Below are 27541 nucleotides of genomic sequence, written 5' to 3' on the forward strand. Positions count from 1 at the left end.
AACAATAACTTTGGATATAGCGATGGAATGTAACAATACTGTGACCAAGTTATTTATAATTGGGGTCATTTGCATAATTGTTACCGACATTATGAGTCGACAAAAACAATAACTTTAACCGACAGAAAACGAACGGTTAAAGTTAAATGTAAGTTATGACGTCATTCAGTAGACCTCAACCGTATCTATAATGACGCGACTTACGAATTGTTTAACCATAGATTTGAATGTGGGTTAGGCTTTTGTAAACGTTAAAGTTACATCGTGCAACCGACCCTTAGCTGGGCAGATGCCCTACCGTCGCGCCGCGCCTCTCTGTCGCCGGACTAAAAACAGGTTTTTTTCGCGCAAAAACTAGATTCAGGTTCCGAGCGCACTGGACTGCTTTGGCGAGCTACGTAGTATGGTAGGAATAAACGTGTCTAGGGCAGCTCTGGTTTGTAAGGGCCCGGTCTAAGATAAATAGGTACCTACGTCATATTATGCAATTTGCATTATACCATTTATTAGCTTGGTGGTAACTAAAAGAAAGATAATGAATTAAATAATATAAAAATATAATAAATACAATTAATTACAGACATTAGTGTATAGATTAAGATTACAAAATGTAACAAAAATAACAATAATTAGTAACTATGCACTCATATAATATATGCAGTAAAATATATTTAGTGGGGTACACCTCAGCCTTTCTCCCCGTTGTCATATATTTGGAGAATCTGTAAAAAATATTTTTTTAATTAAAATTTTATTTGTTTTCCAATATTATAACAATGTTCTTGTACAGGCCAGAAGACCATCTGTCAGAGGTAAAAGACCTAAAGTAAATTTTGGGGAACGTTGAAGGCCTAAGGGCGAATAGTTTTTAAAATATTTTAAACTTTAAAGATTAAATAGAAGTTTGAATTTTACTTTCCTAACTACACCGTATTTTTCGTTTTTATTCTTGATTTTTTCCTAAAATACTCTTTTGTTAACGAGGGGAAAACCTTCAAAAGTACCCAGGTTGTTATGGGATATTAAGAAACAATTCATTAATTTCCAAGTGGTCGGTAGGCAGATGAATTAAGTTTGAGAACCTCTGAACTAAATAACTAAACTATCACTTACTTCATTCTCCGACTTCTTTATTGCTGCTCTTGATTGCTTTCTGGGACATCTGTATATAAAAAGGTGGACAGTTAGATAGTGTAAACAAAAACAACAACACAATATGCTTAATTGTTATTAATAGTCATCAACATTTCTCGCTTGATTCTTACAAAATCATAAGCATAATGCGTAAGCGTAATACCATATTATGAAGTTGCTCCTACTTTCCTACCTTCGAACAGACACCCTATATATTTGTATTATTCTTCTTATAATATAACTTCTTGCATCAGAATAGAGCATTGGTTTTTACTACCATACATCTCATTTCAAATATTTCTTTGAGAAAATAATAAACTAACCTTCATCATTTGTGCAGTTGACCCCAACTAACTGGTATTCAGCTAGCCGCCTAACTTGCATAAACGCAAATGCCTTCAGGTCGATCAAACTCATCTGGTAAAAAGGAGATTCTTCATCAAAAGAACCAACGGCTACTCTTTTCACCACATCACCTGGTGACGTAAGGGACGGTGGGGACTGAAATTATATTTAAGTATTTTGTTTTAGAATTTCGAGTTCATATAATCGAATTAACATGAACTAAGAAATTAAGACTTAATCTATCTTGAAAATTGGTCTGAACTTAAAAAGAAAACTGTGTCAAAAATTGCTTAGCGTTTTCTAGACTCTGTATTTTTATTAAGTTTGTATTTTTATTAAAAATCCATTATAGTATTTATTCCGAGTAACCGATTATTTTCTGTAAAAATATAACAAGTACTCAGATATTACAGTTTTACTTTTTGCAAGTGAAGTTTTAAAAATGCTTGTCAACAATGTATTTATATAAAACTAGCTAACCCGGCAAACGTTGTGTTGCCATTTAAATAAAAAAAATGTTAAGGGTGAACAATCCTTATCACTTAGGGGTATGAAAAATAGATAGTAGCCGATTCTCAGATCTAACTACTGAATATGCATATACAATTTGGTGAAAATCGGTAAAGCCGTTTCGCAGGAGTACGGTAACTAACATTGTGACACGAGAATTTAATATATAAGATTTTAAGTACCAGTTATATTTAAATACATACATATAAATTTTATGTTAGAGTGTATAAAATAAGTGATTTTTATCTACAAAAATTGACACGTAAAATAAGAATAACGTTTATTTTATTTAAATCTCACCTCGTAACTTATTCCATCCATAGTCCCAGCATCCCAGGGGTACAACGGGATTTCATACTCCTTCAACCAACCCTCATCGGAGCATAGTTCAAATTGGGACACTCCCAAAAACCAATCAGGGGATGGTTTCATGGCGACTACGAAGGAGAACAAGTGGTGGAACCTGTCCACCCTGAACAAAGAGTGCGATGGTTCTAACATATGAGGGTGATGTCGTTTCTTCCCCCTTATCAATGTCCTCGTACCACTGTTTGCTTGCATCTGAAAGAAACATATTTTGATTAGCCTTTGTTTAACTTGCTCAATTTGTGCACATTTACTTTTGCTTGGAATGACAATAGAATAATGTTTAGTGACATGATTCACGATATATTTTTTGCACCTCCATGTGCCCAATGTGTCAACGGTTCAAAGTGTTGAGAATAACACGAAAAAAGCTTGTTTAAATTATTTTTGACCTGAATTTATCCTTTAACTATTTTACTGTTTCTATTGGTTTACTATTCTGGTTAGAAGGATGTGGCACAGTGCATATAGCAACATGACCCATTTCAACCTAGTCCTGGGGACCTACCACCATCTTTTAAAAACCATCATAGTTCAGGAAAGTTTTATTTCCTCCTTAAAACAGTAAAATATTCCGTCATACACAGTTGAACAAACTTAAACCCTTATTAATGCTTCGCTTTTCTATTGTATAAAACGAACTGAAATTTTCATATTTTGCTTAAAAAGTTAAATTTCCTGCAAAAAAGTAAAAGTATGATTAAAATAATATTGTTTTAAGAGACGGTAGTAACACCCCTGGACTAACTATGCGTCTGTGATTGCCTCGGTTTTGTTAAAAATGTACACTGCACTAACCAATCGGACTAAAATGGGTTGATGACAATGAACATATATTACCGCTTCAATGATTTCACGTTCAATAAGAGAGATATTGGCCTTTTCGGCAACAAGCTTTAGACCATCGCTGGCCTTGTCGCCTTGGTGCCAAAGTTTGTAGCCAACTGCGTGTGATGCTCCTATCATGTGGCTGTACCCATTCTCATCAGGTTTGGTCGGGTAGTGGCGAGGGTGTGACATTCTGGACCAGCGCCCCTTGAACAGCAACTGTTGAAGGCAGAAATCCTGAGGTTCTTACAATATTGAGTGTAATGAAATAAACAAGTTAATTTTTCATATAAATATTTGTTCTTTATAATGTGTTTCAGTATTTTTCTTTGCCCGCCCCTAACACTAAGAAAAGGAATCCATAATGCCTTCTTCTAAAAAGATTCATGTAATATTTCTAGGCATAATCAATTTATGCACTTGATCTTATTGGCTTACGCCCGTTTTCAATAATGTATCTATCCATTGATCATCCTATCTATGTTTTTATGTCAAAAATTTATATTTACAATTCCTGCCTACTAAAATTCCTAAGATTTCACCTTTGGCAGGCAAAAATTGTATAAATTGATTAACAGTCGGATAAAAAAATTTTTTATAGGAGCTTAGTATAAGTATCGTATATATTTTTAATTATTTTCAGTGGATTTTTCCACATGGTGGAAACATAAGAAGTTTCTTTCGCCACTTCCTCTTCATAACAAACCACTTTCAAAAGCGGTAGTAGTTTGTTGATGTTCGAAAAAAAATCTAAATGAGTCAAATTTGAATAAATGAAATTTGATTTTGAATAAAATAAAACAAATAAGACCAAATTATTTTTTCGCTAAACCTAAGTCAGCTAACCTAAATAGCTCCCTAGTTTCTTCCGACATCGGGGAAGCTAGAAAGCCATTCAGATAGTCAACATGTGCAGACTTTACTCCCAAATATAAATTCCGAAATGTTACATTCCGAACACAGTCCATCGAAATATGTGTAACATACTCAATCACACGACGCTCCTCACAATTTGGTGACAACTATGGTATAAGTATAGTATAGTATAGCATAGTATAAGTATAACAACTGTAGTAGAATCCTCTTTAAACTACTTCAAATCTGTTGGATGTAAAAAAACTGGGTTATACTCACAGAACCGTTACTGATAAGCAGTTACCTCATATCTAGCTTCACTGCACAAGTTACACTTGTCGATAAGAGGGTAAGGGAACCGATCCAACGGCTTACTGTCGTCTTTATGCAGTACGATTTCCAATTTGTCCCCAGTATACCAAGCTTCTTTGTTTTCTGCCACCGTAGCGCGGAAACGCACTACCTGATCCTTTTCTTGTTGTGCCGGCGATAACCAATGGATCTGTAGGGAATACGTCTTATTTTCAAATATTTCCTTTTACTATGCAGCATATCTAAGCCTGCAACTGTTATTTTGAAAGTTAGTGATTCGACGCCGGCGACACACAGCCACACCTATTTCTAACTAATAACAGAGTCACTCGAGGCATTCCAGCTTAGACCTCGATTAGGAATCAAATCTTACTTGAGGATGATTACAGATGTTCCTGGAAGGCAGTAGCCACCTACCATCAGATGGGCTGCATGTTTGTCTGCTACTCCTATATTATAAAAAAATGTTTTATTTCCAAATAGTGCTTTATATAACACCTATGCAGCATACCTAAAAGCCTGTAGCAGTTATAAAAAACCTGAAAAGCTTCTTACAGACTAGTTTTAAGACTCACGCAATTTGCTCCTAGGTATTTTGACAGGGAACACTTTTATTTGTACTGACCGAAGTTTTGATATTAGTTTCGGTCGAAGTTTGAGATTCGACCAACCTATCTGTTCAGCCGAAACATAAGTCCGTGAACTTTTAAATTGCTTTGAGTTCGACTGTACCTACTCAATCATTCAGATTGTATTTTACTTATATTTTTAACACGCTTTTATTAGCTTGGGTTGTATGTATGTATGTACGTAACAGTAACAGAATCTTTGAACCCGATTTCTATCCACTTTGAACGTTCAGTTTAATTCAAAATTTTGAAGAATTATCAAAAACCGATGACAATACAAGATTTTAATAATTTTGTACCATTGTCCTTATCAACATCCTCAGGGTTAACGTTTTTCGAGGCGAGATTGATTAAATTGAGATTGATTAAAGCGCCTGTGAGAAAGCTCATCGCAAGTTACTAGATTGCAAATAATTGCTTTTTAGTTTCAATAACTGTTATAGCGCTTTTCGAACCTGATAAATGGAGCACCCCACGCTTTTTCACAATTAATTATCATAAAAGCGTGTTTTTTAGTTTTTTAAACTATATTTATTTTTTAATAAAAAAGTTTAACTATTAGTTGATTAATAAATATTTTTTTAATTTCTATTTAGGGAATGTATAGAAATGTAAATTTACTAAATCCTAAAAAGGTTTCGCCTTAAGGCGAAAGCTGAAAGTCCGCCAATTTTCAAAAACTTACATAGATTGGCAGCGTGCATGTGACACCAAACATTTTATGAAAAAAAAAACGCAGCAAAGTTACCGAAGGTCTGAATTACCCCAAAGATCTTACCTGAATGTAATCCTTGTCGCTGTAGTCCGCGCTCTCTACAGAGTTGAAACATCGCTCGCTGTACCGAGACTGTCGGTTCGAATCCAGTGTCTTCAAACTGCCTACATTCGTGGGGCTACTTTCGTATGTAGTATTTTCAGCGTCCGGGCTTTCGACAGTGATCATAAACCAACGGAAAGGTCGGCTCTTGTTGTTCGTCTTTAAAACCACTGAAAAAAAAACATCATCAATAACCAGTACAATCCGGTATAAATACTCGAAAACTTCATCGTTGAGGAAGTGTTCTTTTTCAGAAGTTAGTATTTTTTTCTTAAAAAATGTTTTAAAATTATTATATTCATCTGTTATTTAATAAATCATTTTATAATAGAATCTGTATGTGTAGTATATAGGATATTCTTTGTGCACAAACAAAACCAACGTTGCAAAAAATATATTTGAGCGCCTAATTGAAATGAATAGCAAATTTCGTGAAATAAAATTTACATTTGAATTCTCAAAGGCATATTTAAAATAAATTTCGTTAGTCGTGTGTTTTTCACACCCGTTATTTATAATCTATCTATACAGTGTTTTCTCTCTATCTATCTATACAATGTTATACATTTGACAATTCCTGTCAGTCGGCAGGAATTACTAGTGAGCAATTGTCAATTTTCGATTGAACCTTCAGTCCCAGATTTATACCACTAGACTATCATTGTTTATATCACATAATGTCACTTTTTGAAACAACGAACATAAATAAACCAATAAACTTACACACATAGGTTTGTCCTGGTATATAGATATCTTCGGAATCATTTCCTTTTTTCACAATAGACAGCTCGTACATGCCTTTATTCGTACTGGGTAATGTCCCTCGGGACTGAGGTGGCGTTTGGTCACATATCTCTAGCTGGCCTGTAGCTACTGATGCTGACACTAATAGAAAGAGTGGTAAATACCTGCAAACAAAAATTAACTGAAGAGTGATACAAAATAAAAATATATTTAAAAAAAAAAGTTTTTAAAAATAATCTTCTTGAAACCTTTTCATTTGATACCCATGTTATGGTAGTGCGTTAAAGATATTGGTTTACCTTAGTCCTAAGGGGTAACAAAACAAAATCTAAATATATATAATTCAAAGGTGACTGACTGACATAGTGATGTATCAACGCACAGCCCAAACCACTGGACGGATCGGGCTGAAATTTGGCATGCAGGTAGATGTTATGACGTAGGCATCCGCTAAGAAAGGATTTTGATCAATTTTAACCCCAAGGGGATAAAATAGGGGACGAAAATATTACCGTAACGCGAGCGAAGCCGCGGGCAAAAGCTCGTTTCACATAAAGTAGAAGTCCAATTCCTTTGAGTTGGTTATAGATTCGTACCATTAGCAGTGACATCATATAAGGTGAAGTATACTTATATTAACGACCGTATGTAAAAACTCATTATGACCGGCGTCCGGGTTCAATTCCCGGCCAAAGAGACAATAAGTAATGAATTTAGGCATTCGCTCTAAATCTAGGTATGTAATCTTACAATCTGACATTCTGTTCCGAAATAATAAAAAATAGAAAATTTTAATTATTTATTAATTTACATAAAAAACAATCAAAGTACCTAATTCTATTAATATCAACCCTAACACATCCTATTTATACAGTACAGTTTCTGTAATAACAGTTTCACGTTATACAAGACTGATATTTATAAGCTATTTCAGATTTCTAATTAGGATAAGCCGAGCAAATAGACCCAGTGTACTAACGAAGTTTACATAAATACATGGTCAGTAATAGAAAAAGCCTATTGTCCGAGACTTATGGTCGATGAACGTTGCCACGAAATAACAAAATGTTTCGGACTTTTGTATATGTCGCGTAAATCGTTCTTGTACGTCAGTGAACGTAATTTATATACTGGTTATATTTGACGCTATAAGATACAATAGCATGAAATAAGTTCTAAATTGTGGTCAATGAGCAGCTAAAAATTTTCCTTGGCCACCGATACATAGTATATCTACAGCGACCCCTAAAGACGTCCAAAAAGGCTCTTGGCCATTCGGTTACTATTATTATCATAATCGACTTTTATATAACTACTGAGGACCATAAACTCCATACTTATAAGTATTTGTCATCTAACAACTCACCCTAATCTGTTACGAATAAACGAAAATAGAAAATTTTAATTATTTATCAATTTACACAAAAACAATCAAAGTAATTCTATTAATATACTCGTAAACCCAAACACATCCTATTTATACCGTACAGTTTCTGTAATAAGAGTTTCACGTTATACAAGACTGATATTTATAAGCTATTTCAGATTTCTAATTAGGATAAGCCGAGCAAATAGACCCAGTGTACTAACAAGTTTACATAAATACATGGTCAGTAATAGAAAAAGCCTATTATCCGAGACTTATGGTCGATGAACGTTGCCACGAAATAACAAAATGTTTCGGACTTTTGTATATGTCGCGTAAATCGTTCTTGTACGTCAGTGAACGTAATGTATATACTGGTTATATTTGACGCTTTATTATAAAATAGTATGAAAGAGCATATCCGACATTGGCTAAACATTTCCTGTTGCTAATGATACATAATGTATATCGAGCCTTAAAGATGGCCAAAAAGGCCCTTGGACACTTTAGTTATTATTATTATCACCTATCTTATTCAACTATTAGGTATATATCTACTTGTCCCTGTAGTCTCGGGAATAGAATAGGGCTATGGTATCCCCTGCCTGTCGTAAGAGGCGACTAAAAGGGGGCTTCCGGGGTTGCGGGCGGCAAGAGTGGGAGCTCGAACCGTCCAGCAAGCAACCCCGGGAAGTATGGGGGCGATGGTATGTGTGGTCGCATACCGTCGTAAACACCAGATGGTGTGGGAGGAACCAAAAGTGCTCCCCCAGGGCAGAGCCCGATCGGGGCATCGCGCTTGGAGGACTCCGGTTGTGTTCCCTCGGAGATCCCGGAGTTCCCCAACAAGCGTTGAAGACGGCCACTGGGAGGCTTTAGTGCGGTAAAAATCCCACATAACCCGGCGTCGCTCCCACGGCGTCGGTTACGTTTTGAAGGTTCCCCGTCGTAAACAAAAAAAAGGTATATATCTACTGACAAGATGAACTGCATAAATTGCTTTACAAAAAACCTATATTACAAAATCCATAGATTAGTAAAGATACTTCGCCGCCTTGAGATTGAATGAAGCCACAAAAGGCTGATTTGTCAGTTATTTTTTTGAATTCTTGACAAATAAAAACCTTTTTTAGAGAAAATTTACGAATAAATAATACTGCGTAATTTACATAATAAATAATTAAGTATTTCAAATATTTTAGGGACATTTTATCACGGAGACGTGGCAAACTTTTTACGCAACTATTTCAATACCCTAAACTGGTTACATTTTCTTATTCAGGAGTGAGTAATCTTTAATAATCTATGAGAAAAGCATTAACAACTAGGTTATCATGATAATGTAATTCTGTTTATTGTATTATTTTCAGAAAACCCTTTCATTTGATACCCATATCATGGGGGTGTATAAAAAATGGTCAACCGTCTTAGGGCGTCCGCTATATTGTATTTAAATGACGTCATAAAGCGAATCATGTATAGTCATTAAAATCAAACGTGTAGGCAAAATTTCGGCTTAATTGGTTGAAGTTTAAAATTTAGATACAAAATATGATCACTTACTAGCAAACTAACAAGTCAAGTTAAATAAAAGTTTGTAAATGTAGTTAATAATTGACTATTACATTTACATGTTATTCCTTCCAATGTTTTCAATAATTCTATTAACTCTATGGTATAATGGCAAAAACCAAAATAGTCGCCTATATCCATAACAAAGTTTACTATATAATAGTCGCTCCACTCAGCTATAGCTCTAGGGCGTTAATGTAGTACAATGTATCCAAGTTGCGACACTCGATGTAACATGTATTAATACACCGACACGTTTGCGCGACATAACAGTTACAAACTGAAGTCTGAAGGTGGTAGAATAGTTCGAGTTTGGAAATATCGACACCTACTTCTGCCTCATAGCATCAATGTAAACTTTTCAAAGTTATAAGTATTTTCCTTTAGCTAAATCAGAAATGCTTTTACGAGGCGTTCTAAGTCCACTCGTATTTGCAACTATGTAAAAAAACGAATTCTTTTTGTGGCGTATACCTGAACTTTATTGTATATGAAGTTTATGGTTGCCCTAACTAGCCAAATAAGGAAGCTACTACACGAGCGACAGCTTCCACTAACAACCGTCGCCAACGGTCGCCCAATGTAGCTGGCACTTGCTAAGGACAAGCGGCGCAGCTTACTGTCGTTCATCTGTTACCTCCCTAACACCGGCAAACAAGCACACTCTTCTTGTCCTACAAAATAACCAAAACAATACTCACATGGAGTAAACAAATCGGGAATCGCGAAACTGTTTAATACGCTCAAACCTCACACACTGCACTTCCCAAATTGCATCCAGAGCAAAATAATTATCAGCTATAAAGGTAGAATTGGTACAAATTCAATTCGGGCGAATCGATTAGGTTATCGCGGAGTCAACTGAACACGACTCGCAGTTAGAAATACGCGTCCATTGGAACCACGCCAACCGTTCTCGTACATATTTTATTTTGGGACGAAGAGTTTTTGGACTATATTACCATATCCTTTGGTTTTGGTATGTCGGTTACGCGGTTTAGTCTTGGGAAGTTGTGTGTAAAATATGCTTCTATGAAGACGCTAAAGTCATTGTCGTATATTTTTGTTTTATCCAATTAAAGAAATTTGTTTTATTTTTAATTAAATATACAGTCCCTTAAATTGTAATGGCGGCCTGTGGACATCAATACTCTATGTTAATAGATTTTAATAAATTAATCATAGACTTGGAATTTTTTCTCTACGCTAAATTTTAATTCGATTGTTTTTCTCAGATATATTGCAATTTCTACATTGAATATCTGTTTGTTTTGTACTATTAACAGATAAATGTACCGTAAATACGTGTACACATATTGTTAATTACAAGAATCTATAGATGTTTGGGTTGCTTTAATGTCCAATCACAAAACCTTTATTGGCATTAACGGTTAGAAAGACCAAACGATGTTAGGCAGCCATTAAACTGACTCAACATTGATCAAAGCGTTAGAATCAAAATTAAAAAAAAAAAAAACTCAACTCTAAAACACTGACTTCAAACTGAAAAAATAAAAATGGAAGTTGGGCGCTAAAATTGCCTATAATTTGAGAATTTGTAACTTAGACGCACAAACCAGTTTAGAGGAAATTTTCAAGTGAATACTTCTTCTGTATATGTATCTTTTTTAGGTTTATATTTAATAATGATGTAAATTGCTGTTTTAGTGTGAAAGTGCAAGTACAAAAAAATTTCAACCATAGGCGCAGCGCTCAATTATTTTGTTATGCGGTTGTGTGGACTGTGCTCGCGCCACGCGACAAAAAGAAGTCGTCGAGGCTCTGTTAGTCGGCGAAAATAAAAAAAGTTCTCCTGTTTGATGAATGTTTCTCACCTATGTTAAAGGGATCCGGATACGTTACCTCCTCATAAAAAGAAACAATGCGTCATTGATCAACCTCGAGTTAGATTAATGCTTTTCTAAGTAATTTACAGATATCAATGGCATACACAGTGGTCTTCTAACAGACGATTAAGTACAAAGTGTAAATCACATAAAACGATATCTGCCCCGACAACTAACTAGGTATTTTCACCCTTATCGGAAGAAACAGATCAACTACATTATAATATGCTCATACTCCTCATAGAGCCTCAGAGACCTTTACATGTGTCGTACCGATGAATAACGACGGCAGCATAATAGTGACAGGTGATGCCAATCTAATAGGGCGCTGGATCTATTGGTGATGGTACTTTGTACGCTTTACTGCAGAGTAAACATTTACAGAGAGTTCAAATAAACTCACACAAACTTATTTAAAGATTGTACTATATTATGTTTCTCTCTATAGCAAAAAAAATGGCTTTAGATAAATATTAAGTAACATAATGTGTGCCTATTCCTAAATAAAATTAAGCTGTGAATTTCGTAAATTGTTAAGTAAATAAATAATAAATGTTTCATGAAGGGGTTTCAAAAGAAAGTTGACAGTTCATTAGGCTACTTTGTAAATGTAACGAAACTGAAATTCGCGAGTTGTATATCAATCTACTGACTGGCGTTTACAGATTTAGTAGCTATGGAGCGTTTTTCCAAATTAGATCGCATGTTCTCTGTGCAGGAGTTTTAAAAAAACACTAATTGACCCGGAAAATGAATGGCGCTATTGAATAGCAAACCAGAACAATGTAGTTTCTTGCTACTTTGCTTTTATAAACAGCAAGGCGCTTGTAGTCAAAATATCTTTACATGAAATCGGACTTTCAGAGAAACATTTATTAAAATCAGTTTTATGTTTTTAATCGTACTTAATATTAATATTAGTATAATTATTATAATTCACAAATTTACTCAAATTTTATTTATTATCAGAGATTATTTTAACAAATATTAAGATAACCTCTGAAGTAGATTACTCTGTCAGGATCTTTGTATAGAAATGTCCCCAATATAGTTCGGTTATATACAATTCATGAAATGTGTAGGCCCTGATGACATCCAACTTTTCCGATCCTACCGTAAATACAGGAATGCCTGGAAGAGCCTAACTTTTGTTGACCTTTGATTTATTGAGAAAATTGTAAGGAACATATCAGTGGAATATTAATGTAATTATGTGTATTCATGATGATATTCTAGGAAATTTGTTAAGATTCTTAGAAATATATTGACCTAATATTATTTCTGCTATTTATTGTAGGTGACGCTGTGTACTTATCATTATAATATCTGCTATATATAGAAATATACAGTCTTATTCGTTGGAAAATATTCATTAACATATTAAATAAATAACATTTCCTACATCTATGTTTAAATTTAAAATTTCAAATTATTAATATGCTTAATTATAAGTGCTTATCATGAATTTCTTGTTTCATCTTTACATAGGAATAGGCATTAGGAATAGGATTATTAATCAAATTGAAGTAGTACAAAGCTTGCCATATATTCGACGATCAAGAAGTCACTAAGAAGCCGCGAATGACATCTGTAATTAACTCCTGCGCTCCTGTAATGCACTCCTGAGCCAGCATCCCCATCTTTTCACAGAATCACAAGAACCATACTCTTCCTACCACCATTAAAATTTTAAGTACCTAATCATTTGGACAATTAGTTCATAGTTCACAGTTTGATTATTTCAAAACTATCATTATTTAGATAGACTCTACTTCTATCCCTTCATAATGAAACAAAAACTTTAACAAATTACATCCAGCAAACTATCAAAACAGTGAAATCCCGTGGGAAGCATGAAATAGGGGAACGGTTCTACAAACTGATTACAATTTGAGATTGAGTGCGAACGGCGGATATTAAAATATGCATTTCGTGGTTATGCAAATATTTGTAGACGCTTGCTTGTAGTCGATTATCATAAGAAAATATTGAAACGAATAATCTGTCTTCATCGGAATAAAACTATTGGCCAACGGTGGGGTTGGTGTTTTCTTCAGTAATAAACAGTAGGGTCAAGTGAGTATTCAACTACACATACATTTTAAGTTAAAGGTGATTTCGACTCCGCCGGCACTACCGCTACACCTATTTCTGCCTAATAACAGCAGTATTAAGCGCTGCTGTGTTCTAGTTTGAAGGGTGTGTTAAGAAAGACATACTTTTCCAAGGAGTTTCAGGTTAGTTATAGAGAATTGTCAAGGCGTGTAGGTTTGCTTCCGATGTTGTTGTATCATAATTTTTCGATTTAAACCTCATGAATTCCATTGTCAACATAGTAAATTTTGACAACATAGTAAATTTTGTATACAAAATTAGGGGTCTAAATACGTAAGGGTGAATAAATTTCATCATATTTATTGCTACACACATAAATATCATTTGAGATGATGTCCTCCATTATCTGTTTCCTGCCCCGAGAATTCATAAATAACTAATGTTGCATCGCGGATACTATAAGGAAATTTGTATTTTTGGGTCACATGATTAATGTCAGGTGGATACATTGCCTTTATTTTTACTGTGTACATTACTTTATGGGATAGTTTTACTTCCTGTATTCAGAAAAAAAAGTCATAATCGCAAAAATACTCGTATTGCAAATGTAAATGTAAATTCATCTTATGTTCTACAAAGGCTAGTGCCTTTGTAGCACTAGGCACTAGCCTTTGTAGATCGTCCAATAAGATGACCTAACCTAACCTAACCAAAAATTGGTAGAACCAGTATATTTTAACCAGGGAGATGTATGCTAGACCATGGTATGTATGCTTCAAGCCTACCCCAATTATGAGAATGAGGCCCAGCAAAAAAATGGTAGCATCTTCGTCGTTAACATGTAATAAATATTTATTGAATCTACGCGGTTACTTTGGAACTACGCTACATGCCTCCCCAGGTTTGGGCAAAGATATGGTCTGAAGTGGGAAATAAAAAGGCTAACAGCTATACAACATTCGCTGGGCTTGTGTTTCTTTTTATGATTTTTACAGCAATATAATACAAGCAACATGCATAATTCATACTTAAGATTGCGCTGACTTCAAGTTTATTCTCCAACCTCAGCATTTTGTATACTCTCGAACGTAGATTTTAGGAAAATACAGATGGAGTACACGAGATTGTAAAACTAATATAAAAACTTGTGATATACGAGTAGTTGTTGTCGAGCCATGGTCAAGTGCGAACTGGTGGACTTCACACGACTTAGAGATTTTTTAAAGAACTCTTATGCGTGTAGGTATTCCTTTATCTTTAAAGCAACTAAAGTAAGTTTTAAAAAGATTTGAACCTCGGACCCCACAATATAGAGGGCGGGTAGGTATCACAGCTATCATATGGTAACGTAGTAAAATGATACTATTGCAATGTATAAATACTATGTTATTGTACGTAAAATTCAATAAAAATAATAAGTGCAATAAATTCATCATAAATAATTTTAAGGTGTATTAAATTATATTATTTGATTTTAATATACATACTGTATACCTAAAATACTGCAATCAATTCGAATTGCTTTTATCGAGAGCTCCATCTGCTCATTTCTCAAAATCTGTGTTTTCAAATATGACGTCCACTCATATAATCACGTTAGCATTCTCTGAAGAGATCTGGAATAGTCTGCATACTTTATTCTATTAAAGCTGGTATTTCCATCTTTTGAAAACGAAATGTTGTTTTAATTACAGATATAAAGAAGAATTTCTGAAATTTTATTCATTATAATTAATTAATCGCTACTAGTAATAAAACCTTTGATAAATAACATGCCGGTATTATCTGGAGGCACGGCAGTGCCTCCGCCAAGTCGAGCCATACATTTTATTCATCGTCAATCCATTACTGTCCTACTGTTGGGCTCGGATCTCTTCCAGTCCACACGCCGTCTAAATGCGGTGTGAAGTCAGTAATGGGTTGATGATGATGAAGACTATCACTGCAATAAATTTTATTATACTTACTCGAAAAATTTTATCCATGACTTTCTTCTGAAATGTAGACTATTTCTTACCGGTAAAAGAAAGGTTGGAATAAGGAAAATATTTCAATTTAGCACAAAACTATAAGTTTAAAAAATATGCAGCTTTATTTCCACTTTACTTACACAAAAGTGAATTTTATAAGTCCCAGTATAGTCGAACTAAGAGGTTGCACAGTCTCTTGTTTATCTTGTATGCATTGTACTAAAGTGAATTTATTTACACATTTGTTCACGTTACACATTGAAAAGTTAAGATTAAAATCTCACAAATTTTTGAAACTATGTATGTACACAATTTTTAATCTGTTTTGTCTGGTTATTCGGTTTCACACATCATTCGCCATTTTGATTAGTGAAGGAATGAACCGATTTTAACCGGAATAGACTCCTATAAACTTAATTTTTGATCATCAAATGGAATATTTTAGATAATAGCCAAATTACTATGAAAATATAGATTCGCGTGACAATAATGATTTATCCATACACAAATATATCAGCAAAACCAATATTTCCCGCATCGCTAGTTTCTTTACCCGAAAATAAAAGTAAAACTTTGAAAGGACTGCAAAATAAAGCCATGAAAGGGTCCTTGACCCGATCTATTCTTTGCTTTCCTTATTGTGAGTTAAGTCGATCTCGACGTCGAGAGTTCTCGGACAACATGTTTACACAAAACAAAATCGAGTTAAGTCGCAACCCATATCGCTGAACGGACAATCGTAGTTTTCAAGTGGGTGGTTACTTATATCATATATCAGAAAATGAACCTTCTATTCACTTTTTTAGGGTTCCCTAAGCAAAGGGTAAAAACGGAACCCTATCAATAGGGCCCCACTGTCTGTCCGTCTGTTCTCTATTTCTAGAATTGTAATAGATAGACCGCTATTTTTCGGCGACTGTAATAGGCATTGAAATTTTTTTTAACTGCATTTACTTCCATGGCTGCAGCTATGATAACAAACACTATCGACTCGACACTTGGTCTATTAAATTGAGTACCCACATAAGTGTACATATGTACGTCTCTCATAACTACAATCTAAAGTCAAGCTTGTATTTATTAAATTATAAAATAACCCGACTGCTTTAAAATTTAGTTTATGTTACTCCCACAATTTGGACGAATCCTACAATTAAGACGAAATATATTCTGAGTCTTCTATTTGTCTCCTATATCGCATTATCATCAACTTATTATTGTCCCCCTGCTGGGCAAGGATCTCCTTTCAGAATGAGAAGTATTGTGAGGAAACCTGTACACCTGAAGGATTAATAAAAAAAAACCTCAGAGGGATGTAAAGTCTACTTGGCCAGCGCGGTGGACTTTGGCCTAATTCTTCTTCCTTCTATATCTGCGTTCGTGTAAACAAAATGTAAAATATTTAATGTTTCAATTATTGTTTTTATTTTCTTCTGTTTCCTTAAATTACAAGTGAACATTAATATCAAAGAATATAAAACGGTATCAAGTAACGTCCATATAAATTTCCTACTTAATTGAACTCCTGCAGGAGCTTATATCGTTTCGTGGAATAAAACGAACAAAATATGCATAGGAAATGTTCTCTCACCCCATAAAAATCATATTTAAATGATCATAGGATCTTTACACATTGGCCTGTGTTTCCTTTTTTATTACCTAGGGAGGGTAATGTTTTCGACCGTATATATGTCTCATTCCTTGGCACGCCCTGCAACTCAAATGGCAAATGGCAAATGGCTAGATGGATTTTAACATATGGAGGTATCGCCAAATATGTAGGCTACTTTACTTCCTATTTGAGTTCATTATTTTTAAGCATATTTATGCGCTTTTTTCATAATGATTACAATGAATCTTAGATACGACGACATTGGTTATAGATGCGTTGCTTAAATATAATAGTGCAATATTATAAATAGTCTACTGTAGTCTAATAAGAATCATGGGGTTCTTAAAAAAAGGTGCAAAAAGAGCTCTCAACCAAAGCCAGTGATGCATTGGCGACTCCTTTGGTGTTGCAAATGTCCATAGGCGGCGTTGACTACTCTTCAACCGTAGCACGTCCGCTTAATCGTTGGGTTATACTATAAAAAAAAATCAGACTTCCGTCAAGAGTCCCTAGCGGATTTTAAGAAAATACAAGCTGTGTGCTCTGTCAGTATTAGAGTTAATCGTTGTCATCAGCCTATTACTGTCCCACTGCTGGGTGAGAGGTGTTTCTGACATGGTCCGCCGCTGGCCGGATTAGTATTTAACCAAGTGATCATTAATTTATTGCTTTGAAAAATCAGAGTTGCGTTCCTTAGCTTCTCGTAAAAAAAATCAGACGTCCTGGGAATCGTACCTCGGAACTTTCAATTGAGACGACCTCCAAACCACTAGGCTATCGCCCACACAATACGCAAGCTTAATCAAGTAATGACAAAAATGTAACGAGAAAATTGTGGGGAAGTGTCAAATCAGATTATGGAAAACAGGGACGCCGGAGGCATTTTTACATATTCACGGTCCGTCGTATGTGGTTTTGCGTCCGTATTCAAATGTACTTCCGATCCGTTTCCGGTTATACGGATCCGTGTTGCTTTGGCACAAATTACATTTTTAACCGGTTATGTGATTTTTATTTTTGTGACAGTGAAGAAGTGTATTCGTAGAAATTACTAGACAACAATAGTATTTTTATATATTGTAGAAGTAACAGACGAGCATGCAGTCCACTTGATGGTAAGTGGCTACTGCCGCCCATGGACATCTGTAATCAACCCCAAATAGGATTAGATATTCCTACCTGAGGTCGGCCACAGATGCAACTAGACTCGGCTGGTCTTCCTTACTCCCTTTAAACCAGAACGCAACAGCGCTTAACACTGCTGTTATGAGGTAGAAATAGATGTGGCGGTGGTGCCGCCGGAGTCGAACCACAAATGTTTCTACCACCTTCAAATGGATGTATGTATAAGTCGCAGGCAGCTTAATTAACCATTTAATCAACAGCCTAGCCTCTTTATTAAATGGTTCCGTTCACCTAACTTCATCCTTTTGTATGAATGGGCTAAGTATCAGCCAGCCAGTTTAGTAAATGTTGTATTAGATGCTGCGGCTGAACATAATTAGGCAGCTAATTTAACGGTACCAGGCAGTAAAGATTAGCGTGTATTTGCTCATTTTTTAAATATTAAAACCTAAAGATAACGCAGATAAGCTTCCTGATGGAATGTCACCGTCGCCTATAGACATTTGAAACGCCAATGTATCGCCGGCTTTGGACAAGAGCTCTTTTTGCACCTTTTTGAAGCGCCTCATGTCATAGTGCTCCTGGCATACCTCACGAGGAAGTTCATTCCACGTCTTGTACGCTACTGTCGTTTATTACCTCTAAGCCAATACTTTTTTCAATTTACTTTTCTATGACAGTAGGTACTTGTAAAACCTGTATAATAAACTCTCATATGAAAGACAATCGATAGAATCAGTCGTATAAATTTAAAGACAGCATCAACGAGTAACAAACGCAGCAGAATTCAGGATGTTTTTCGAAGACCGCATAATAAATATTTCATTGAGGAATAAAAGTAAAATACCTTCTCTTCATGAGGCACTTTGGGAGATATATTGGCTATCCCGTATAATAATATCATATACCGTTATACCTCGTTGCCTGAAAGTACTTATTTTTATTAATACATTACTGAACGCTGACCTTCAATCTTAGATTATACATAATATGCAGAAGACTCCCACAAATTAAATTCATGCCGTTATCTTCTCAAAAACATTACTACCACATTCTTACCTCAAGCCAAAAACATTGAATTATAAATATTCAGATGGATAATTGTGTCATCGGACCGGACATGGGATGGAAAGGCCAGCCACTTGGTTACTACTAATTAGTAACTTGTTACATATCAACCGTTAGTCAATACTAGAGATGGTCGTGGTGAGTAATTCGATGAAAGATTTTCTATGAAAATTATGATTATGTCCACCGTGTTAGCTGTATAAATCTATTCTCTTTGCCTTGAGCTTATATCCGTTGGCCATAAGATACTAACTAAATAACTTAATTAGTACACATCTTTTGCCAAGATCGTCCTGTCCCATATGGAGATTCTGTTCAGAGTTCAAAGAGTATGGTCAGAGATTTCCTTGGGCGGCAGTAACCTTTTATTAGCTGGAGTGCAAATTTATTTGCTACTCAAATCTTATAAAAACTTTTAAAGGTTATCATAACTCGATATTCCCTAAAAGTTAGTTTTAACCGTAACCGCACCCAAGGGAGGCGCAGAGACTATTTTGGTGTTACAAAGGTCTAATCAGTGACCATGAATTCCCGTTCATCGAATCATGTTACTGCTTTATTTTACCCTTTTGTAAATAATAAGGTTTAGTGTGGGTGTTACTAAATTACTACGTTATACTCATAATCCCATAGATTCCCGTGTAGGCGTCATTCCCACACAAAGATGAGCCGAACAACTTAGTAAAATACAATAGAAGTACAACTAGTACAGAAAGCTCAGCTTTTAGATATGTGCGTGATCGGGTATCAACCTTGGAATGTTCTACGTCGCGTATACAAAATATACAACTTGTATAATTCAAACTCGTCCATGCCTTAGAAGCCTACTCTTAGACATACATAAATAACGCTTTTGACGTTCATAGCTCACCACTTGGATTCTTCTGTGTCGTGGGTGCTATGATACACATAAAGACATACACTCACACCCACAATATAAATCTATATTTATCATTTAGATGCTCTTGCCGGTATCGAACCCGGCGCCCATCTCGTGTCAACCCGGTATGGCAGCCACTACGCCACACAGGTCGTAGGTCTTTCTAAATATATATTTTGCATACTCACCGCCCTATTCTGTGCGAGTTGCACACCTCGCATATAAAGGTAGAACCCATTGTGGTGCGATTCCGCCGGCACCACTGCCCTATCTTCCTCTGCCTCATAAAAGCAGTGTTGAGCGCTGCTGTGTTCTGGTTTGAAGAGTGTGGTAAGGGAGACATACTTTTCCGAGGCGTTCCCGCTCAGTCCTCAGGGGTAGCGGCGCATCTGTGGCCGATTACAGGTAGGAATATCTAATCCAATCTGAGGTTGATTTCAGATGTCCATGGGCGGCAGTAGCCACTTACCATCACGTGGACTGCTTGCTCGTCTGCTACTCCTATATTACTTGACCGTTACGTTATAGTGACCTTATAAAAAAGTTTAATTTCGCATGAACATATTGCCACATAATCGTCTCTTGTATTATGATTTCCTCTTGTACCACATACACAAGAACAATACTGATCTGGGCCATTACACGAGCCATAAGTGAAATAGATCTTGGCTCACTAATATTATTGGTCTCATTAGACGAATAAACAATCCAATCCAATTAACGTGTTATCTGACCCCAATTAATATGTAGACTTCTACTATCGAACCGAGTTCACAGTTTATAAGCTGAATGATTAGAAGTCTATTTCGTTCGCTTTTTGCAATAGAATCAACTACATGACTCATTTCTGAAATTGAATAAAAATACGTTATTTTGTCACCTTTTACTGTCCAACTAATATAATCTCCTTTTAGAGTGAAACGGCCATAGTCGGTAATGGTAGATATCACACACCTTGGAGATCTTCGTTTTAAAAATGTTGATTTGCTAACGATGATTTCCTTATCTGGTTAAGTAAGTGATCATTGATTTCTAATACGCATAAAGCTTTGAAAAAGTCAGAAGAGTCCGCGATTCAAATTTGTTACGCCCCAATAGGCCGAGTTTGATAACACTAGATAACCATAATGTACTGCTTTATCCTCCTGAGATCAAAAATTGACAGATATTGTCAAGCTTTGACCTTTGGCAGGCAAATCGTTGGATAGATTGAATATCAATAACAGACGCAAGTATTTCTTGTTTAAGTAAATAACTAGTACGAGTAGTAGTAACGTAACAAGAACACATTCAAATTTAAGTAAGTAAATATATTGGACTTGGAACTTTCAATATCGGTTTTTGAATATAGTTTTCCTTATAACGTCAGCACTACAGTTCTGGAAATTTTGGTACACAAAAGGCATAGGAACCCAACGGACCGACATACCTCGAGTGTTTTACGGAATTCGTTCCAGCGTACACCCTACATCAATCCTTACAATATTCCAAAACTAACTCTGAATGGAATGGAATGAATATTGTATTTTAAGAATAGAAGGCACTGAAGCACGTAGAAACAGGTTTTACTAAACTGAGGAACGTAGGCCATCAAAATATAGGGCACTAAAATATATAGAAAAAGTACTTTCATATTTTAAATCGTCAATTTGGATGAAGTTTAAAGTCAACCATTTTTTAAAGTAAAATATTTAATAACGCTCCTTGTTTCTTTTAAGTGTTTTTATTTATAAAAAGCAATTTGACCGATTTTCACTGAAATATTATAACAGTCTACCTTTTTATAATATAGAGTAGCAGACCGAGCATGCAGTCCACCTGATGGTAAGTTGCTACTGCCGCCCATGGACATCTCTAATCAACCCCAGATAGGATTAGATATTCCTATCTGAGGACAACCAGAGATGCGCAACTACCCCTGAGGACTAAACTGGAATGCCTCGAAAAGTATGTCTTCCTTACAACACCGATCAAATCAAAACACAGCAGCGTTTAACACTGCTGTTATGAGGCAGAAATAGGTGTGGCGGAACGCCAATGGGTTCTACCACCTTAAGATCCTATTTATCCGAAAAATATGTTCCCTACGAAAGAAACTCAGGTCGAGCTCGTAAAAAATAATAGTATATAAGTAATTCGCTGGTTTTATTTTAAACTTGATGAAAATACGTACACAATAAACGCCAGCCGAGCTGAATTCATGAGACTATAAAACTGGTGAGCCGATATACAGTATTAACTGTACTTTTTGCACATAGAATATAATAAATACGAAAGTGTGTTTGTTTGCTTGTTACGCTTTCACGCCTTGATTACCAAACCGATTGTCTTGAAATTTTCTACAGACGTTGTCAGGAGCCCAGACTAGGATATAAGGTACCTTTTATCGCGAAAAAACGTCCTGTGCCCTTACCATGAGTTTTCAAAACATACCACAATTTTATGTTACATTTACTCAATCCAATATTCTGTTCCGTTTGCTTCAGTAGACTGAGTAAACGTAACAATAAGTAAGTGCTCAAGTATTTTTGTCTGCCTCACATGTTCGCAAGAAAGATAGACAAAACATAAAGCGCCATTTTGTCAATTTAGACATTTAATGTTACGTTACTGACACTATAGTCCTGATACAATCCGCTAGGGGCGCTGATTGGAATTTGTATGGGCAAATACGTAAACAAATACCAAAACAGTCATATTTGTCAAAACGTAAAAACTGTTCCCGAGAGAAGGGTAAAGCAACTATTGTCGTCAATCTCTGCCGCAAGCAAAGCCACGGGTAAAAGCTAGTAACCTATGAACATGGCTTATAATTTCAAAGGAAGTCAGATCCTATAAAATATTAATGAATTTCCCCATAGTATGGTCCAATAACTAAACATGACTTTTCACTTTACCTTATGATATTTATGCCAATATGCCTATAACTAGAGGGTATTTTGATAGGCTACATGTATCCGTGTTCCTCTACTAATAATTACCTACAGACAATATGTTATGATTTAAAAGCACAAACACTTAATAATAGTATTCTCACTTGAGGTAGTTTCTTTGTGATATGGAAGTAACAAACGAGCGTGCCGTCCACCTGACAGTAAGTAGCTACTACTATCCATGGATATCTGTAATCAACCACAGATTAGATGAGATTCTTCCCTGAGTACAAGTACAAGTATATATCCCTTACCACACCCTCCAAACCGGAAAGAATAGTGCACAGCAGTAATTAGGTAGAAACATGTGTGGCGATAGTATCTCTGGAGTCGATCCACAAAGGATTCTATCACCTTCATAGTAAGGTCGTCTCGAGATCTTACTCGTAGTAGTGGCACGAGTATTATATGAGTAGGTATATTTTCATTAACACGACCACTTTGGAAACCCATTCGTGAGTAGATCCAGTTTAAAACTCTGAATTCGAAAGGCAATTAAAGCCGCGATAATTATTGGAAAAACTTTAATACCGTCAATCGTCAGTTACTGCACTTTGCTGCGTTCTTAAAGAGTGGGTTGGGGTGACAAGGACACCGACGTTATTAAACTGAGTACCTGAAAAGAAGTACAATTTTTATTTATTTATTCATAAGCGAAGTTTAGAAAGCGATCATCATCAACCCATTCTTGTCCCACTGCTGGGCACGGGTCTCCTCTCAGAATGAAAAGGATTAGGCCATAGTCCACAACGCTGGCCAAGTGCGAATATCTAGACTTCACATACCTTTGAAAACTTTTTATAAGATTTTTCAGGTCTGCAGGTTTCCTCACGAAGCTTTCTTTCACCATTTAAGCAAGTGATAAGTAATATCTAATACACACATAACTTTAAAAAATCAGAGGTGCCTGCCTGGGATTTTAACTCGGACCCCTCGATCAAGAGGGCGAGTTTCTTGTCCACTAGGCTGTCACTGCTATTTATTTATTGTTTAATGTTAAAAAGAACGGTTATGCACCAATGACACTTAGTAACAATCGTCATCATCATCATCGTCTTCATCGCCTATGGATATTTGCTATACCAGAAGAGTCACCCATGCATTGTCGGCGTTCAAAGAGACTTTTTGCGCCTTTTTGAAGAACCCCAATTCAAAGCGCTCCGGGAATACCTCATTCGTGGCAAAAAATATCATTTTTTGGCTTGACACTACTATTTTAGAAATAGGTGTGGAAGTGTACTGCTACATTTCAACCGCAAAGGGTTCATTTAGGTAAGACCACAGGTAGTTGGTAAAGTTTCTTGGTGATTCGATTACGGCGCCACAAATTTTGAGGTGTTCTAACTTAATTATCAAAGGCAACAGTAAAACAGATTTATCTATATTATCATTATCAATTTTATTTAGCAATTGTTTCTTTTGGTGAAGTTTTTTACTTTTACTTTTCTGATTGTTACTTACACTAGACGTCTTTTACGTAATAATATGTCCTTGTTGTTTTGTAAATAAGCCTGACTGCCTATTCGTGACTATTGCTTGAGCAACTGGTCACTTTAACGCTCGAGTAGTAGTTATCGCGGCTGTCCAACTGCCGTCCAACTGCGCGGCGACTATTTAGTAGCTTATGCCTTAGCTCCTTTGTGATTGATATGCAGACGAGTTCAAAATCGACTTTTAACAGATTATTTAAATAAGTAAATAAATTTATATCTAATGACTTAAAGTACCACCAATTGCTAAAGTAACAAATTGAACAGCTACAGCTTAAGCAACTCTACAGTAGCTTAAGCCACAAGACGGTAGCTTTAGCAGGTATTGCTTAAGTTTTTTTTTTTTTTTAAAATAACGGTAGCAGACGAGCATGCAGTCCACCTGATGGTATTATTATTATTAGGTATTATTATTGTTAATTGACATAGAAAATCTTCAAAAAAAAAACATGTCACTCATACCCCAACTCACTCAAACAGAAGTTTCTCTATACGTTATTGCAGTTCATAAAATCCTGCGCCGTTTGCTAGTCCAGAAAGCTATAAACCGGTACGAAATAAGCGACATAACGATTGTGTTAGACTATTTAGGAATAAAATGGACGTTCTGCTAAAGGAATATAAAAATAAATTACTCGCTGCGAATTGAAAAATAAAATAAATATAGTCGAGTTTACTGTTTTTAGAACTTTTCGTATCGGAAAATGGCTTTTAGTTGTATAAACTAGAGTTAGTTCTATTTAGAATTATTGTTTGATCAATAACTGTGAGCTCAGTTTTTGGGTCGACCGGGGAAGTACCACCACTTTTATTTCTAGCGTGAAGTAGTCCTTACATATCTAAATGTTTTTTTTTTTTATAATACCTATATTATAAAGCAGCAGACGAGCATGCAGTCCACCTGATGGTAAGTGGCCACTGCCGCCCATGGACATCTGTAATCATCCCCAGATAGGATTAGATATTCCTACCTGAGGTCGGCCACAGATGCGCCGCTAGCCCTGAGGACTAAGCTGGAACGCCTCGGAAAAGTCTGTCTCCCTTACCACACCCCTCAAAACGGAACACAGCAGCGCCTAACACTGCTGTTATTAGGCAGAAATAGATGTGGCGGTGGTGCCGCCGGAGTCAAACCACAAAGGGTTCTACCACCTTCAAATATCAACTGTGTATGCCGGCTAATCTTACGTTAATCCGTAGCAACGCATGGTAGCAATGCATATGTGATCGGCTTTAGGTAGACTCCCTATTATGGAGTTGGTTATAGATGTTCATGGGCGGCAGTAACCACTTACCATGGGTGGTTTGTTCACTACTTCGATCTAATGAAAAAAAAAAATTGAATACTATTTTTTTTTCTAAAAAACAACAACAAATTACGCAATGTATGCAAACTACTAAATAGGCAAAACATATAAAAAAGTTTGGAAAATCCAAAAGTGCACGACTCATAATGCTCATTTAATTATGAAATATAAAAAAAAAAAAACTTAAGTCGTTCAAAATTAATTGCCGAAAAAACAGCTGTAGTAGGAAGAAGGTACTGCACAAGCGCCCCTGGTGGAATAAATGTACATAATATCTATAGATATACAGTCTTGTAGTTTTCGTTTTTTATTAATTGCAATTAAACGACACTGAATTAATTAATCATTCGCATTCAGTGACATACAATCGTCGATTAGAATTTTTTTAAAAAAAAATTAACTCAAATGATGGATTTTTTCACAAGTTACAGTGTTTTCAGGTTTCACACATGACGGACAGGAAAATTTTTTGACCTGTTTTGGTGTTTTTTTCCAATTCTATTGCAGTAAATCAATTTTTAAAAAGTATGGAATTAATCTCCATTAAATTATCTCGACAATAGTATGCAAAATATCTTGATTCCGTGAACTATCAAGGCTGTAATAATAAAAATAGCCGCCAAAATGAAGCGAAAAAATTTTTTCGATCGTAAAGCACTCTCTGATGCTTCGCATCATGAGTCGTGCAATTCAAGCTGTCTGTCTGTCAATTAGTGTCAACTTTCTATTAAATAGATCAACTGGGTTATACGAGTATAAACTCAAAGAAGTAATAACTGGACTATATTCAAATTACACTCCACACACTATGCTTTAACCACAACGAAACACAGAACAAATAACTATTTGTTATTTGTTTACCAGTGAAGTTAGCGGTAGTTTGCGGTTTCAGCAAACATCTCATACTTGAAAACATGTTTATGGTCAGTTGTTCGGGAGTTAAACACGATATACGCTAACTTGATATTTATCTACCATTTCTATTCATATATACAAAACAAAACTCGGTCTGTATTCTTCTTAGAGTGAAAATGATTCTGGTAGCCTAAGTCTATAAAAATACAGACTGATTGAGAAGCTCCTGCTGTATTCAAAGTCGGTAAAAAAGGAAGATAACGTCATAACTCATATTTTTTAATCATTAAGTTTCTGTAGGCGCGTTATGAGAAAATGATGAGAGTGAAATTTTAAGATTCGTCACACGAAAGTTACAGAATGAAGTTGCAGCGGTTGCAGTCTCGAAACAAAAGCTACCAACAAAACAGAAATAGAACCTCTATGAGTCGCGCAATGGTTATAAATCCTTCGTAATTGGACCACCCCCGCTATACCAACTTCTGCGTTATAACAGGAATGTCAAGCGCTGTTGTGTTCGCTTTGAAGGGTGTGGTAAGGATGGCATACTTATTCGAGGTATTCTAACTTAGCGTTCAGGTGTATCATCTGTGACCGACCTCACTGTAATCTTAATTCTTATCCGTTATTTATGGTTCTGGGCGGCACTGGATATTTACCATTTGGTAGACTGCATCCTCGTTTTCTTTCGATTTGAACGGAAAGTTCTGCACTAAATATTTAACCATATAAATTTTATATTCCAATTCTACAATCCACCGAATTAAATCCAAGTGTCCGCATCGTAATACGAAACGTGCTTTGAGAACCGACGGTATGGTTATGTTCGTTTGTTTGTTCCCAACCCAAATGTAAACAGGTTTTCAAGTAACTGAATATTTACTAACACCGGAACCTTGCAAGCTTAGCCATAGTGGAGTT

The 27541-nt window shown here is 35.7% G+C and overlaps 1 protein-coding gene across 1 annotated transcript; it reads right to left on the reverse strand.

The window, feature by feature from the left end:
* Window positions 1-637: 637 nt before the first annotated feature.
* LOC140745204 (spondin-1) lies at window positions 638-10361 on the reverse strand. Its single transcript, XM_073076942.1, has 9 exons — window positions 10180-10361; window positions 6520-6704; window positions 5758-5966; window positions 4343-4540; window positions 3196-3402; window positions 2290-2550; window positions 1458-1635; window positions 1114-1162; window positions 638-722 (listed from the first exon to the last, which is right to left on the reverse strand). Coding segments are annotated over exons 1-8 (1272 nt in total). The 5' UTR covers window positions 10182-10361; the 3' UTR covers window positions 638-722; window positions 1114-1130.
* Window positions 10362-27541: the final 17180 nt, after the last annotated feature.

This window comes from Epargyreus clarus, unplaced genomic scaffold (assembly GCF_041222505.1).
Source record: "Epargyreus clarus isolate Ecla_fem2 unplaced genomic scaffold, WU_Ecla_fem_2.2 ptg000010l, whole genome shotgun sequence".
Classification (NCBI taxonomy): domain Eukaryota; kingdom Metazoa; phylum Arthropoda; class Insecta; order Lepidoptera; family Hesperiidae; genus Epargyreus; species Epargyreus clarus.